The sequence below is a fragment of the Apus apus genome, chromosome 8 (genome assembly GCF_020740795.1).
Source record: "Apus apus isolate bApuApu2 chromosome 8, bApuApu2.pri.cur, whole genome shotgun sequence".
Lineage (NCBI taxonomy): Eukaryota > Metazoa > Chordata > Aves > Apodiformes > Apodidae > Apus > Apus apus.
In genome coordinates, this window is record NC_067289.1 from 9047605 (window position 1) to 9064100 (window position 16496).

The 16496-nt window shown below is 48.3% G+C and overlaps 1 protein-coding gene across 1 annotated transcript; it reads right to left on the reverse strand.

The window, feature by feature from the left end:
• Positions 1 to 10629: 10629 nt before the first annotated feature.
• Positions 10630 to 15863, reverse strand: FAM124B (family with sequence similarity 124 member B). Its single transcript, XM_051626927.1, has 3 exons — positions 15625 to 15863; positions 14588 to 15327; positions 10630 to 12775 (listed from the first exon to the last, which is right to left on the reverse strand). The coding sequence occupies exons 2-3, from the start codon at positions 15314 to 15316 to the stop codon at positions 12158 to 12160; spliced, it is 1347 nt and encodes a 448-aa protein (XP_051482887.1). The 5' UTR covers positions 15317 to 15327; positions 15625 to 15863; the 3' UTR covers positions 10630 to 12157.
• Positions 15864 to 16496: the final 633 nt, after the last annotated feature.

Below are 16496 nucleotides of genomic sequence, written 5' to 3' on the forward strand. Positions count from 1 at the left end.
AGGCTAAGCCACTTTGAAAATGTATGAGGTACTCCCATGTTTTAACTGGAACACTATCATAACTTTTTATTTCTTGGCTTCTATCACTCAGCCAGGAGCATTTCTTACAGCACTGGGCCACCTTCCAGGCATAACATCTACCAAAGGAACTGAGTATGTCCTAGTTTTTCTCAGAATAAGGCTCAGAGTTAAAGTGACTACAACACAGCAAGTGCAGAAGAGAACTAGCAGTAGGGAGGTGAAATAGTAATTAAAACCAAACAAAAAAAAAAGAGCAAGCCAAAACAACCTAATCTCTGACCCCAGGAGAAAATTATTGCAAACAACAAACACAGTGAGGGTCATGCTTTGCAGAACCAGCCATGCAGCACAGCTCTGCAGGGCAACATGTGAGCAGGGACAGCTCCAGTATTCCCAGTTCCCAGCACTGCTGGATCAGTGTCTGTCTTCTGCTACCAGCAAGTGGGAGCCTGGGAAAGAGAAATTCCCACCTGCACACTGAGGATATCATCTGCAGGTGGATGTGGGGCTTCCTCAGCACCAGAGCACCTGCAGGAGGAGGAAGACTGATTGTAGTTGTGTAACTTCTACAAGGCAACACCAACAATACATTACCTGACTGATCTAAACCCACAGGATACAAGCACCAGAACCATGTCTAAGGATTTGCCTTCCTAGTACCCAATTTTCTGTACAGGACAGAACTGCAGCAAACGCTTCCTGACTAGGGGAAAGGTGAAAACTCTTCAGTGTGCTGGAACTTAATTTCCAAGCACAATTAGAGCTCCCCAGGATGGTCCAGCAGCCTGTAGCAATAAGCACATCCAAAGGCAGGAAAAAAAGACATAAACAGTTTCATTAGTACATGCAAACACATGCAGCATGGAGATTAAAATATTAATAAATCCTTTCTACTCCCACCATTCACATCCCTCTGAGATACCCTGTTGTCTGGGAATGCCCAGATTCACCACAAAGTGTCTTAACTGTAGTCTAGCTGGCCACCCAAATTCTACTTTAGACGGCTAAGGTACTAAATAGCTCATCATCCCTCCAAGCAAGGACATCTTCATTGTTATCCAAAAGCCCCTTTTCCTCCTACAGTTGTCAAAACATCCTTCCCTTCCACCCACTACTGACCAGACTTTATAGAGCTGTTCTCAGCCTCCAGCAACCCTGATTAAAGGCAACATCATCATCTGACCACTCCCCTGACAAAGTGGAATTATAAAGACTGAAACAGGGAGCAATGGCACAGAATAAGAAAACAGAGAAACCAGCCAGAGTACCAAAGATCTGTGCAGTTTCCATCTATGCCATACATCTGCATTCATTGTCTTCCTAATTGTTCTCATCCTTCTTTCCAAACAATAATGTTGGTTTTTTTTTTAAATATGGGAGATAGAGTTCAACCCTCTGGATGTCTATTCAGGTGTAAAGTCTTGGCATACTGCTGAATCTATGTTAAGCCATCTCATTACCACTGAACAATAGTCAGTGAATTGACTGTTGTTCAAAAATCACTTATCAAGGCCATGCCCAATAAAAAACAACTGTTAGTGTAAAGTTTTGAAGTGTATGAAAGGAGGATTAAGGAAGAAGGATGTTGTCGCAGTTAACGTGCAAGATTAAGAGATGAGAGATCCCTGTGATGTTGGGAAAGCTCTATAAAACCCCTTTATTTTCATTTCCCTCTGAATAAAATGTGAATAATACTATTTTCCTACCCAGTGGAGAGGTTTAGATCACTATGGTCCTAATGCTCAGCACCAAAATGTCTATAAAACATTAGGTGAAGAAAAAGCAACTCAACCAACCACATCCAATTGACTGAATTTTTAAACTCAAATGAATTTACTTTCATCCAACTTTCAAACCCCAAGTCAACTACACACCATTAGGTTAAGAATAAGCATGAGAAATGACACTCTACAGGGCAATTTTCTGCAGAGGCTGGAAGCCCTGGGAGAAGGGCTGGGGATGAAAGCACCTCCTCAACCATGACAGCGCGGCTGCACTGATGACAATCTCATCCATTTTGGCAGCGGCAGCGGGGCCCGGGGGCAGCTGGAGCCCCCGGCACACTCTGCACCCACCAGCTCCCACACTCCTGCCCTGCACACCCAGGTGCCTGCTGGGTTTCCAGGCACTGAACTGTATTTATGCTGCTGAGACCCTCACGGTCCCGCAGAAGTAACCAGGTTTTCACCTACTGCTTCCTTAGACCAAGCGGGTGCATCACATCCTTCTCAGCCAGATTTTCAGTCTCCATGTTGGATGACCTGGGAGCTTCTGAGGAAAGGCTGAGCCCAAGCCTGAGCTCTGTGAGCTGCAGATTTACAGGAACTGAGCACAGCCAGGCTGGGAGGGGATGGGACCACTCTGGTGGACGATAGGGCAATTGCATCCATTAATTTCCCACATTTCTGAGGAAATTACTGTGCTGCCTCCTACATGCTTTGCAAACGGATATAGCCCAGAGCTGTGCTGCCTCCAGGGCCTGATCCTGTGCTCAGCTCTGACATGTCACAGCTGGAACTGCTACCCACTGCTGTGAGAAGCGGTTTTCAGTCATAAAAAAAAAGGAAAAAAAAATCACTTCAAGCTTGGCAAAGCCTCGTAGGAAATTTTCAAGGAGGCCTGTTTCTCCCACACATCTCCTGCATAAGCAAGGTTATTGTTATTATTACAATTTAAGGTTACAGAGAAATAGCTTTTAGAACATACAACGGGTGACTGCTTTGGCTTTTAAAAATTGGCCAAGATGATGTAGATGTTAAAAGGAGCTGCTGCATGCCCATAACATCTCCTTTCCCATTACCATCAGCAACACCGTGCAATCCTCCATAAAGTGAAAACACATGCTGGAGCAGTAATGAGAATAGATGGACGGGCTGAGGTTGCCAACGTGCATTTCTGTGTGTAGGTCAAGCAAGACAGAACAAAAAGGAGAAACATATAGAACAAATGCTCTTGAGTCATCCCCCTCAAAGTAGTAACTGCATATTGAATCAAAACCGTGAAAGAGATTATCTTGCAGACAAATCCCACCTAGAACAGCAATAAAACCAAATAAATATCCAGGACTCTACCCACTCTTTGAGATGAATCTTTGAGATGCTGGAGAAAAGCATTTTACAGGTCCTCCTTTCTTCCTCTCCTCTGTTTTTTCGTTACGTTTGTTTGTTTGTTTAGGGTTTTTCAGTTGTGGTTTTTGGATTTTCTCTTGCTAAAAGCAGGTTTTCCTTAGGACGTGGCTTCCCGTGCCACTCACGAGCTCACGTAGCCCAGCTGTGCCAGCAGCACATGCCTGGTGGTGCCAGGGCTATCTGGCATTGAGGGGATGCCAGGCTGCCTCCTGCCTGCAGCTCCCACCCTGCAGCCCCAGGAGATCCCTGCTCCCAGCCCTGTGTGTGTGGGGGTCACCCTGGCTCTGCTGCTGGGTCTGTGTGCTGCACTCCCCCAGATGGATTTGTCAGGGCCGGGCTGTGCTGGCAGCCTGTGTGGACAATGGGGAGGAGAGAGGAGAAGGAGCCATTCCTGGCACATGTCCCGGGCAGCCTGCCCTGGTGCACAGAGAGGGGCCCATTTCAGCCCCTGGCACATCCTTCCACCACCATCCCTGGTCCCAGTGCCCCCCTCCATATGAGCCCTCCCACCCATCTGCTGCCACACGCACACCTCCTGCTCCCACCAGCACTTCTTTTATTTCAAACTAAACCCAGGAACCACCTGCCACACAGGGCACGGAAGGTGAATGAAGGCCATTAAGGACTCCACATCAAGTACCCACCTTACTGATGCCAGCAAATTGCAGACCAAATGTCACCTCTTTGAATGAGAGGTGCCTCAAGACACTGATGATCTGGGGAGACACAAGGACCTCTGTCCCACGCCAATGTGGTACAAGACAGGACTTGTCCACAGCTCAGTTGCATCTCAACACAGAGCAAAGAAGAGAAAGCCCTTGGTGCTGATGAAGGCAGGAGAAAGCAGCACACTAACATGGGGAAAAAATGAAGTGCTGGGGAAGCATTTGGTCTGTCATCACTTAAAACTTGCAAACACAACGGTGGTTATTATCAGAATCAAACAATGAAACTGGAAAAAATCATCTCTCCACTGAGATAATTTCTGAATCAAAACAGCCACAAGAAGTCAAAATTTTGCTCTTTCTTAATAGAAAATGTTTGGCTTCCCACAGCACGTATCTTGTCTCAACTGTTTTGGCACCTTGTGCCAGGTGTGACAGAACGAGGTGACTCAGCAGCTCAAGCAGGCTGCCAGAACACTGCAGCTGAGGGGGGCCAAAACTCCCAGCTTGCAAGAAGTCTAAACCTCTTGAAATCTGGTTTCACTTTGATTTGCAACAAAAGTGAACACTTGCAAAATTTCTCATGACACAGAATGATTTTCCCATCTAAAAAGAATATCTGGGAAACATCAGCATGAGGCATTTTTGCAATCAGCTCTTCCCTCCACAAAGCCCAGTAGCTCTGAACTAAATCAAGGTGAAAAACCACATTGAAACTGTCAGGGAACCTCAGCTCCCATCCTAGCCCTTCCCATGGTCTCCCAGTTCACACAGCGTGGAAACCCTCACAGCCTGGCTTAGGTCTGGTTTGAAGGTTTTGGGGAGCCAGGCTGCAGAGCTGGGAGTCCAGCATCCTCAGGGTGAAGCCACTACATGTGAAACCAGCTGATGGCCAAACTGTCCCCACTGAGGCCAGTGGGAATGCAGCAGGACCCTCAGCATAGCCCAGGCATTAGCATTCAACATCTGATCAGCTGAGACACTTCTGGAAAACACAACTCACTTCTGGTAAGTGTATCTACATTTTTAAACACTGGCTGGACCGGCAGGAGACCACATAGGCCAACACAACAACACAACTGGTAAGGAAGCCCCTGGAAAGTGGGATACCAGTGCCATGAAATGCTACATTTGACCTACAGCACAAGGTTTCATAACACTCATTTACTTTATCCCAGCTGCTCACACCCATCCCAGCAAACATCACCCATTTCCCCACAGTTGTGTTCAAAAGAAGCTGCTCTTGGTGCTGTTCCTAACACGTGTGGTAGCCCTGCAAGGATGCTTCCATCTAACATGACCCACAATAAAGGGAGGGAGAGAAACATAACCAAGATCTGCTTGCTTAGATCCACTGCCAGGCTGGAAACAAACTTGCAGCCACTGGGATAGGCAGAACATGTTTCCCTTGTACTCACTGCACACTGAGAATTACATCTCACATTGTCCTGGAAGCTTCCTTGGATATAATCTCCTTTGATTGTTTTAGCTGAGAATCTCTGGGGAGTTTTAAGCGATTCTGGTAAAGCAAAAGCACAAATCACCCTTCCACTGCAACCATACACCAGTGAAGCTTCTGACTCAGCAAGCACCATGGGAAGACCACGGCTCAGGTTCCTCTCTCCATCACCAGCAAGTGAACATCTCTGGTGCTGCTCTGCTGCTGTGCCAGGCAGGAATGGGCAGCTGCCCTCCTGGGCAGGCAGGGCAGGTTCTGGCTGGGGTTTGTGCCCCGGCTGGGAGCAGCACTGCAGAGCAGCTCAGCACACAGCAGCATGTGCTCAGCCACGGTGTTGGGCTGGAGAGGGAAGCCCAGTGAGCCAGGCAGGGTCACTGCCAACAGCCAGGGCAGGCAGGAACTGTGACTGTGGCCCCGTCGCTCTCACCCAACACACTGCCCCAGCTCTGGTTTTCAGCAACAATAAAGGCAGAGCAGGAAAGCCTTCCCTCTGCGGCAAGGGGAAAGGCCAGTCCTTGGGACCAGGCAGGCATTTAATGACAGCAGCCGTGTGCCCAGATAGACACGTGCTGCTGGCAGGATCACCAAACCCAGGGGCACACACACACAGCACCCGTGAGACCTGGTGTGCTGGCCCCAGCTCACTGGAAGCCACATCCCTGGAGGAGCCCAGCACCAGCAGCCCTGCTCTCAGCACCACAGGACTGCCCTCTGCATCCTGCCTGCTCCCAGCCCTCACAACTGCCCCTTTCCCTCAAAGCAGCTGATGAACTTGTGGGGCAGGTGGTGTGGGGAAGGCTCCAGCTGCAGTAAGGCAGCTAGGAGCAGGAGACAGCAGGGACAGACCTGGAGGAGGTCAGCAGTAGAATGGGACTGCCAGCCAGCTCTGAGAAAGTCCCACACATGAGCATTTATGGCCCTGGCACCTGATTCAGCCAATCCTTTGAAGGCCATGAGCGTGATGGGCTCCAGCTGGAGGCTGCTGACAGCCCTCCCATGTCTGCAGCCTCCAGCCAAGCAGCACAACACTGGTGGACAGGAATAGATAACTAGGAGATTCTAGGGGAGATTAGGCTGCAGTTTAAAATTTTGTTTCATATAAATATAGTATCACTCTAAGCTGCACTCAGCTATCCCATCAGCTGGTAATTCTCGAACCCTGGAAAAGTTCTTCCACATAAATCACAAGGGGCACTGCAGAGGTAACTGCTGCTCAAACACTGAAATTCAAGGCTGAGATTCCCCACAACCCCAGGTAGGTCACCTTCTTTGCTCCTCCTGGGAACATGGCAGCATTGGCAGGACACTGCTCTTTGCCCACAGATGGAGCCACCCACCCGCCCTCCTGTCCCCACACGGCAGGTCCCAGCTGGATCCTTCTGTACACCAGCCATGAGACCCAATGGGCATCACCTGCAGGACCATGGGGGAGGGAACAGGGAAGGAGAAATGGTGATGCTGGAATAGTTGGGGCCAAGAAGATTTGCTCTGATATCCCTCCCTCCTGGATGGCGGGAAGGGCAGCAGCTCGGCTGGTGGGTGCTGCCTGCAGCTGTGGCAAGGGACAGTTGCTGCCTGTGGTGGTGGCAGAACGTTTCCCTTCTATGCAGAGACCAAGTGTGACTCGGGGCTGCGTGGACCTCTGCAGAGACCTTTGGTCTCCCCAGCCCAGCAGGAGCACTTGCTGTACCATGTCAAGAAAGAGATGAAGACCTGGCCCAGGCACAGGTCAGGCCACCACCAAGGAGTCACAGCTCCAGTTACACTCCTTCCCACTCCAGTTTCCCAAGTAGAGAGAGATGATGCAGGACCTGCACTTGTCCACACCACCACACCCAGCAGGAACAATCCCAGCTACCCATACATCACAGTTGGTGACACAAGGGCACAAATGACACAGTGGCACAAGGGCTTGGATGCCATAGGTGGAGTGGCAGTGAGCCAAACCTGAGGCAAGATGAGGAAGAGGGACTTTCTCCTCTTCCTCCACACCAAGACACTGAATCCCATCTACATCAACAGGAGGATTACTTCAGAACAAGGGACATCTGCCACCTCCAGTCAGCTGTCAGCTCATCCTATCTTGAGCTTTGGAAAGTGAGGATCAGTCTCTTACCAGCTGTGACAGGTAAAAGCCCCAGAGGCTCCTGCCTGCTCTGTGCCTACCTAGGCCTGCATCCAAGGCTCCTTCTGATGCTGAGATGGAACTTGAGATGATCCCAATTAAAGAAGCAAGGCTGTCACAATTTCAGCTGCACAAATGAGACGAGAAAACTAGCGGTGTCACCAAGTGTGTGGAGGAACAAATTTACAAACCTAATCACCTCCCAGCATAGCCAGGCTGCCAGTGCCTGAAGGAGGGTGACAGGGGAGAAGAAAGCTTTTGGGACTCTTAAAGAATATTAATTCACACTAATCGCAATCGGATCTGTCCTTGCCTGTAATCAACAGCCCAACTGAGAACCTGAACTAGAATATTAATGCAAGTGCTCCATGGGAGATGGAAACCTCTCAAAACCTCTCTCATATTATGAGAATTAAAAATAAGAAAAGCAGCACAGCAAACTGCAATGCAGTTTCAGTGTCAGGATGAGCCTGCTGAAGGAGGATGTTATGAAATTCAGTGGAAGTATCCCATCCCAGAACCACAGACTTCTACTGATCACTACCCAACACGCTGTCTCTTCCCTCCAGACACACTCCCAAACCTGGATGCCATTCCTGTTTCTCCTGTAAAAGATATGGCAACTGAATTTTTAATCCTGGGTTGATCAGGTACATCCTCTGTGCTTAATGAAACCCTCTAAATGGGATTACGAAAAAAAATCACTTACTGTGACAGCTGTTTTATTTTGTTATTCTGTATGACTACCATTATGGCTTGGAGGCAGGGAAATACCTGACACCTCTTTTCAACGAGGTACAAATGATTTGTGGTCTTCAGCTTGAGATACAGCACTGGAAACAGGCAGCTTTTCCTGGAAATAAAGCTGGTGGGGACACCTGAAGCCAAGCACAGGACAGACACCATTGCTGCTGAAGCCTCTGGCTGAAGTGGAGCCTGACTACAAGTTGTCACCCTGAGGAACATATTGCAGGTGCCAGGGAGGTCTTTTAGAGGCATTTTGTTCTCCCTCATTACGTTTCCCTCCACCAACATGTGTTTGGCTGCAAACCTTTGAAAGGAAGTTACCCCCACTTAAAACTAATTATTTACTTTTTCCAGCTATTACAGCTAGAAAGTTGACATGCAATAGCATTTTTTAGCAAAACATCTTTGTAACTATCATGTCAGTATCCTGTCTTAATTTTTCTGTACACTCAGCAGGTAGACAGTAACAACTGCACATGAGATTTCAGAGCATCAGTGTCTGAGGCTGTCATCAAAACAACAAAACATGTCAAGGAAGGACTGTTTTACCCTGTCACTTACATGACAGATCTCCTTAATTAACCTGCCTGCTGGCAGAGAAAATGAATGAATGAGAGAAAAATTGCCTTTCTTTGTTAGCAGTATCTCTATTGTTTTCTTATCTATCAGGTTAATTTAATGTTAATAAACGTGAAGATTAAAAGCCTCAATTACTGGAAGGTTTGGGGAGAGGAAAGGGTCTGAAGAGGCTCACAAGAAGCTCAGTAAGGAGCTCAGATGCACTGGACCACTGCTGGTCCTGTGGACCCCCTGACAGGAGGTACCAGGCCAAGGGCACCAGGTGGGGCTGCAGCTCCGGGGATGTTCCCAGCCGGCTGGGACTGCCAGGCTGCAGGGAGCAAAGGAAGATTAATAAAAAGAAACACCACAAAACCCAAACAAAAGAATAGCATTAAAAAAACCCCACAAACTAAAAAACAACAACAACAACAACAACAAAATCCCAACAAAACAAACAAACAAAAAACCCAACCAAACAATAACCACAAAATCCAACCAAAGAAGGGGCTTTGGAAAGCTCTGAAAAGGCCCAGGGATGAGGGGACAGGGCTCCTGACCAGACTCGTGTAGCACAGCAGAGAGGCAACAGAGGAAAATGTACATCCCTGGGACAGCAACGTGTGAATTAGGGGAGGGACCCATCCCTCAGCACCTCTGCACCCTTCCCACCCACCCGTGGGAGCAGAACTGGGAGCTGGACGGCCGAGCACCCCAGGGCACTGCCCACCGAGGGACTGGGGCTGCCACCCTCTGCTTGGGCCAAAGGGACAGTTGCTGTGTCCCCGTTAGAAACACGGGTTTTTCATACACACAACATCTTTTCCTCCACCAAGGGGCTGTGAAGCTGTGTCCCTCCTGGCCCCAGCATAGAGCAATGCATCAGCACCAGTGAGGAATATCCTGCCTGAGCTGTGAGAAGAAAAAGTCCCACCCTGGACCCAGCGGCTGGAAAGCTGTGCATGGCAGGGCTACCTCAGGATTCATCACGGTGCTCACGAAAGCTGGCTTTGGCCCAGGACCCAGGAAAGCAGAGTGCATTCAGCATTCGCTTCCCCGAAAGAATCAAGCTTGCCAGCTTCTCTTCAACAGGAGAGGCCAGGCCTGTGACATCACCTGTGGCGTCACCACTGACCTGACCCCTCCTGGCAGGGCTGAGGTTGCCTGGGTGCCCAGTGCGGGGGGAGCACCCCTGCCTTTGTGCCTGTATCTAGGCAGTGAGGAGCACACCCACTCCCCCTGCAGAAATACCACCCTGCTGGCTTCAGAGGAGATAAAAGACATCATTCCTGCAGCCAGGGTCTAAAACAACAACAGCAGGTGCCTCCACAGGTTGGGTGAAAATGACTCCAGAGCGACCGCTGCTCAATTCTGCACTTGAAGTACATGGATTTTGTATACTCACTGTTACAAGTATATTTTCAGAGCAATTTTCCTTTTACTTGTATTTCTCATCTTTTCTGATCTGTTGCAGACAGGTGAACCTCACATATAATTTTCTTAGCTTTTCTTGTTTCAAATGATGCAGCATTTCCCCCATGCCATATACTGCCCTCCTCCCCTCTTAGGCAAAAAGGGAGTATGCAAAATAGTCACACAAGTAACTTCAGCGCAAGAGTAGAGAGGCAGCCATGAAATCTCTTCAAAGCTGTTTGTCCCAGGAGTCCTACTTCTGTCTTTGTTGCGGGTTCATGGGAATTCCATCCATGCCCACTGCCATGGTTGTAGCCCCACGTGCCTCCTGCTACCCGTCAGCCCCCTCTCACACACACCACAGCAAACCCAGCAAGCAAACCTGCTTGACAACTCTTCCCCACTACCATAGTTCACCAAATATTTTATCTGGTTCTGAAAAGCAATGGCTAAGCTTTTAGTATACTACGTAAGATTAAATCACCCTTATAGACGTAAGATATCATAGTATGATTTATTAAGAAGTTCAAAGCTTCACAGAATTAATGAAAACATGTTTGCAAGAGTCCAGTGGAACTGGGGTCCTGTTCAGCCTTTTGCACATTCAGGTCCCTGCATTGGAGGGCATGTGAGCATCATTCCCAGGGCAACACCAGCTGCAAGGGCACAGAACAGGGACTGCCCTGTTCCCACCTTCAGACTAACTCAGCTGTACCTTTGAGCCTTCCCCAAAACCTGGGCCTCCCTGAAGCCTGAGCCAACGCCAGGCAACACCACCACTCTCCGGCACTCCAGGGCTGCACAGCCCACTGCAGCAACCAGGAGGGTCCACACTGCCCACCAGTGTCTAGAAGGGTCTGCACTGCCAACCATGGTCTGAGTCCAGCAGCACAGGTACTGGTGCTGCACACCTGTAGAATGGTGCAGAGTCCCCCAGGAAGGCCCCATCGCTGCTCACTGCCCTCTCCTTGGGCCACAAGGAGCCATCACCTCTCAAACCTGAGCTGTAAACTAAGAGCAGGCAGTGAGAAGGCACTCTCCAAACACAGTCACACTTCTGTGTAAAGTGGAGCTCAGATATATTTAAGGAGAAAATACCTTTTTGTTCCTGCTGCTTGTAAGGTGTGACCAGATTTGGCTTTTCTTTTAATAATTTCAACCATCTGTCATGTCCTTCCCACCTCACTAGCTTTGACATTTGCTTTATCCTACTTGAGAAAAGAAAGGTGCTGATCAAGATGGGAGTTATTTCAGCATCTGCTGCTGAAACATTACTTCATTTCTCCTTTCCCTTTTACTCTTCAGCATTACCCTCCAAGACTCTTAATTTCCCTTGTCTTCTGTTAATTAAAACCCAATTAGGATTGCCTGCTGATAACAGCACATTTGGTCTAACAAAGGCTGGCCTGTTGCTGGATTTATTTTAAGTGTCATAAGAAACAGCAGGTCTTAGTGGAGCATGAGCAGCTCAAACTAGTCTCCACAAGTGTTTGTTTTTTGTGTGTACTGTGCTAATCTGGGGGAAAGATGTCTTTAGAAAAAAAAAATCCAAAAAGTGTTTGAAAAGAACATTCTTGTGCTTCACATCTTGCAGAAAATTGAACACACTGATAGCTTTTAAATACCAACAACAGGGGAAGTGAGAAGAAACAGAGGAAAATGGGCTTTGCCACCATGCTCATGCCACTGCCTTTTGCCAATACATCCCATGGAGACAAGTGAGTCCCCAAAGCTGGGGCATCCTGCCACTTGGGCAGCTCAGGCAAGATGCACCTTCTGAACGCATCACTGGCTATTACTTTTAACATCTTAGAAGTCATATGGCTTATTCCTATTCATCGCACAGTAATCCTCCAATCTGTTCTGCATTAAAAACAAAACAAAATAAACCTTTCTGCAAACACACTGCTGTTTTCCCAGCTTTGTCCTCAGCCTCCCTAGCATTGCTCCATGGAAAGTGAGCGTCGGTGGCCGTGACACACACGGAAGCACTGTGCTGTTGTTTGGAAATGATGAGTCCATCTGGCACGGCTGTTTCCAGTCATATAAAGAATTCCTCCTCCTCTTCCTCCTCCTCCACTCTGTTTGTGGGGCTGGCCTGCAGCCTTTGTGGGAGGAGGCCCGAAGCTCTCTGCCCTGCTCCTTTACTCCTTTTGGCTGCAGCAAGCAGCAGCTGGGTCCTGTCTGGGGAGGGCCCGTCCGCGGGCACAGGGGGCTGGAGGAGGCTGCTCCGCAGGCCCCTGGAGAAGCGGTGCAGGGGGCAGCGGCTGCTGGAGGGGTTTGTCACCACCAGCCCTGTGTCCACGTTGGTCTCCGCTGCCTGCCGACGAACACGGCTCTCCTGGAGAGAAGCCTGGAGCTGGGTGCTGGCCTGCCTGCGGAGGGAGGGGGCATCCCACCCCCACCGGCCTGCTGGCCCGCTGGGAGGAGAGGAGAAGTGTCTGAAGAGGCCACCGCTGGCTTGCTCAGTGGTTAGGGCTTCACTTTGCTCAGATTTTGTTTTACTCTTCGCAGCTCTAACCTCCTGGCTTCTCCAACCAGAATTACCCCGCTTTACAGGGAAGGGGACCGAGTCCTGATAGATTTTGTCACCACTTGTATTATCATGCTGATGGGAAAATCCAACATTTGTTTCATGGGGCTTGGAGCTGCCTTGAACCTGTTGAAGAAATTTGGAGAGCACCATTAACATTGTTCTAGCTTGTGGTGACAATGTTCTTGCCCAGCCTGAAATGACCTGCAGCATGAGCCAGCCAGAGCCCCACCAGAGAACAGCACAGGAGTCAAGCCTGAGCAATGGCAGATGAAAGTTAATGTAGAAAATGTGGTACACATGGAGAAGAACAATCCCAGCTTCACATACAGAATACAGATTGTGAGACTCAGGGTCTCATTTCTGTGACAGACAGCACCGTGTTAGCATCAGTGCAGCAACAGCAGCCTGGAGAGCAAAGGAAATCTTAATTATTCCAAACAAAATGCAGAGCACTGTTATGCAGGGTGCAGCTCTGGTCCCAAAGCTGGACCACAGTGCCTGTCCCTCACCTGCAGGACACAGGGTATCACAGAGCTGGAAATGCTCAGAAATATACAACAAGGACAGTTGCATGTACAGTAAAGGAATTACCATGTACTTTAATCCTGGCGGAAAAAAAAAGCAGTTTGGAAGGTAGAGGATAAAATGCTAAACGACCATGAGGCACCTGGATAAACAAACAGGTATTGTCCACTCCCTGCCATTTGTAATGCAAGCAGCAGAGCCCACCAAATGGAGCAAGCTGGAGAAGTTCAAACTAAAGAAAGGAGAAGGAAAGTAGGCACAGGGGAGGCCCTGTCAAAGTATGTCATGAATACAAAAAGTTCACATGGATTCAAGGGAACACTGGATAAACACATGGAAAGGAGTAAAGCTACACCCCCAAAAAAGCTTCCAAATTTCCTGCAGTGAATTAATGTATGTCTGCCAGCTTAAAGACCTTGCATCTACAGCAGGAAGAGCCACAGAGCAAGGGACCTCTGGAGGTCACCTGGCCCAGTCACCTGCTCCCAGCAGGACCAACTTCAATGCTATGTGAGGATGCTCAGGGCCTTGTCCAGGCCTAGTGGGTGACAAACCAGTTGTGTGAAGTGACACTGAATGAGAAGAACACAAAAGCTGCCCTGAGGATGACTGTCAGGAGTAGCATAAAAATATGCTGTACAGAATAACTAACTTGATTTGTAACAAATGAGCTCTGGAAGGGAAAAAAAACAAAACACAGGATGGGCAAATTATTTCTATATCTAAATAAGAAAAAAATAATCTGAGATGGGAGAGGTTGTTACCATGGAAAGAAAGCACATGGAGCTATACAACCCTCCCCCTCACCTGTATAATTCCCACTATGTATCATCTCAGCACAGTCTTTTTTGTCTGTTTTATTTATTTGCATTCGTACAACCTTTGGGCTGCACACTTGAGCAGAAAAGGCAGAGATTTCCTGTGACTCACTTCTTCAGCGCTTTTGCCCAACAGCAACTCCCTCAAGAGCTCACAAAATCTATTGCAGGTGATATATCAGCACCATGCTTACAATACATCTGGTGCTGGGTGCTAAAAACTTGCTTTCAAAAATATTATAAAATAATGATTTATCGGAAAAAGGATTGGCTGCTACAATCAGTAGATTCAGGCAGGGAAGGGAGGATGTGAAACCAGCCTGCTCCAAGAAAGCATTAACACTTTCCAATTTCAGGTGAGCAGCAATGTTGTTCATTTAACAATATAAAAACATGCCAAGAAACTGTGCTTATATTTATCTGCAGCATCACAGCACTGGCAGATACCAATTACTGCATTCACAAATTCTAAAGAAAACATGAAAAAGCAAAATCTTCATTTCCCTTTTGAATCAGTCCTGCTTTCCTTGGAGAAAAAGTAAAATAAAATAAAATTTAAAAAATCTCTTTTCAGAACATCACAGACACGTACCTGAAGCAGAATTGTATTTCCTTCGTAGTCTTGTGTTTGCCACCTGGTGCTACTGATAGGAATGCATGGGTTGGGCAGGAGAGGCACCAGCTGCCCCATTTCTTGCACCCTGAACTGCAAGGCTGAGGAGTCCTTGGGCTCGGCGGGCACCCCGATGGGCAGCTGCTTCAGGCAGAGCTGCACGGCAGCGCCTCGGGCTGTGTGCAGCACGAAGACACAGAAGCTGCTTTTCTGTGTGGTTGCTTCCTTCTGCAGGATCATCTCGTAGAGTCTCACTGCATCCTCATAGTTCTCAAAGCTGCAGTAGATGGTGACACGCAGGATTTCGGGGCCACAGTGAACCCGCCTGATGCCCCAGACGGGCATCTGCTCGTCCAGGCTGTAGAAGTCCTGGTGAGCTGGGGCACAGGGGTAGCTTTGCCCATTAGCAATCTGGGCACACTGGTAGCGCCAGGGGGGATGCTGGAATTGCTCATGGACCTGGAAAATCCGTTCTTCTCCCAAGTCCTCATGTAGAAAAAGGAGAACAGATATTCCGGGAAAGCCACAGCTTCTCTTACGGCATCTCTCATAGTATTTCAACGGAGTAACTCGCTCAGACACCAGGAAAAGGCGAATGTCTGGGCAGATCCACCCCAAAAGCTGATCCAGAGTTTGCTGCAGAAGCAACGAGTGTCCTGAATTGGCGAGAAGATGCACAGTCATCAGAGAATCTGCTCTGTCATCCATTGCAAAGGTTCCTGACAAAAAAAAAAAAAAAATAGAGAAACTGGTGCCTTCCTTCTCCTACTTCTGGAGCCTCAATAAGATGAGGTTACACTCATAACTCGGAAACTTCAACAGAATTAGTTCAATCTTCTACAGGTTTGCAGTAACCTGAAGAAACACCCAGGTATGCACAGTTCACGTACATGAGGAGGCAGGTGAAAAGTGACAAGGTATTGTTCTGTGACTGCCTCAGGCCACTCACATCACAGCAGAGCTCAGCTGAAGGCTCATTCTCTGACTACAAGACCTGAGCTCTGGTCACTGTGTACCTGCAACCGATGTGCCCAGAAACTCCTCTGTGTCCTCCTGCTCCTGTCCTTCTCTGCACAGGGCAGCAGAGATGAAGAGCACTGAAGCACAGAAGCAGCAGTTCTCCAAGATGACATGACGTTCTAAGTACAAGACTGGCCTGTCAGCACTGGAGATGGACACTCCAGATCCGGCCAGTCCCACCAGTGCCCATCTCGGTGTGATGGCTGCTTTTTGCACAGGCGATGGGACTCTCTGATGTGCCACTCAGGTTTCAAAACCTCAGTAAATTTTCCTGTAGTCAGCAGGCGAGCTTTAGCTGGCTGGGAAAAGCTTGTGATCTTTTGAGTCCCACCCTTCTGGGGCATACAGATAAGCTACTCTTTAAAAAAAGGAAGGAAAACAGACTAACAAAAGAAAAAAAAGCAGCGTGTGAACACAACAGATAACAATAAGGGCAGATATGAATCAGCCCCAGGAAAGAGGAGCTCTGGGAATAACCTTGACTCCTTTTTATGCACTTCACCACATAGGTAGCTCACTGCCCAGCTGGAAATCAGCTCCTGGGTTAATAAACACAGCCCATATAAGCTCCCCCTTTGCAAGGCCCTGGTTGCCTCTTTCCTCTTTATTTTTTCATTTTTTAATGTTGAGATACCAGTGTAATCAGCACCTTTAAGCAAACTCCAGGTTTGTTTTGTTTTGTTTTCTTTGCTCCTCAGGTTTACATAGGAGTACTTAATTCAGCTTATTGTGTAGACTACAACAGGAATGCTGAAATACATCTCTTTCCAGGCCTTTTCTAGTGTCTTGACAATAAATAACACTGTCCCTTTGTCTCCTTATTTTGCCAACCCAGGAGCAATACATACAAGCCAAACCAGCCCCCATT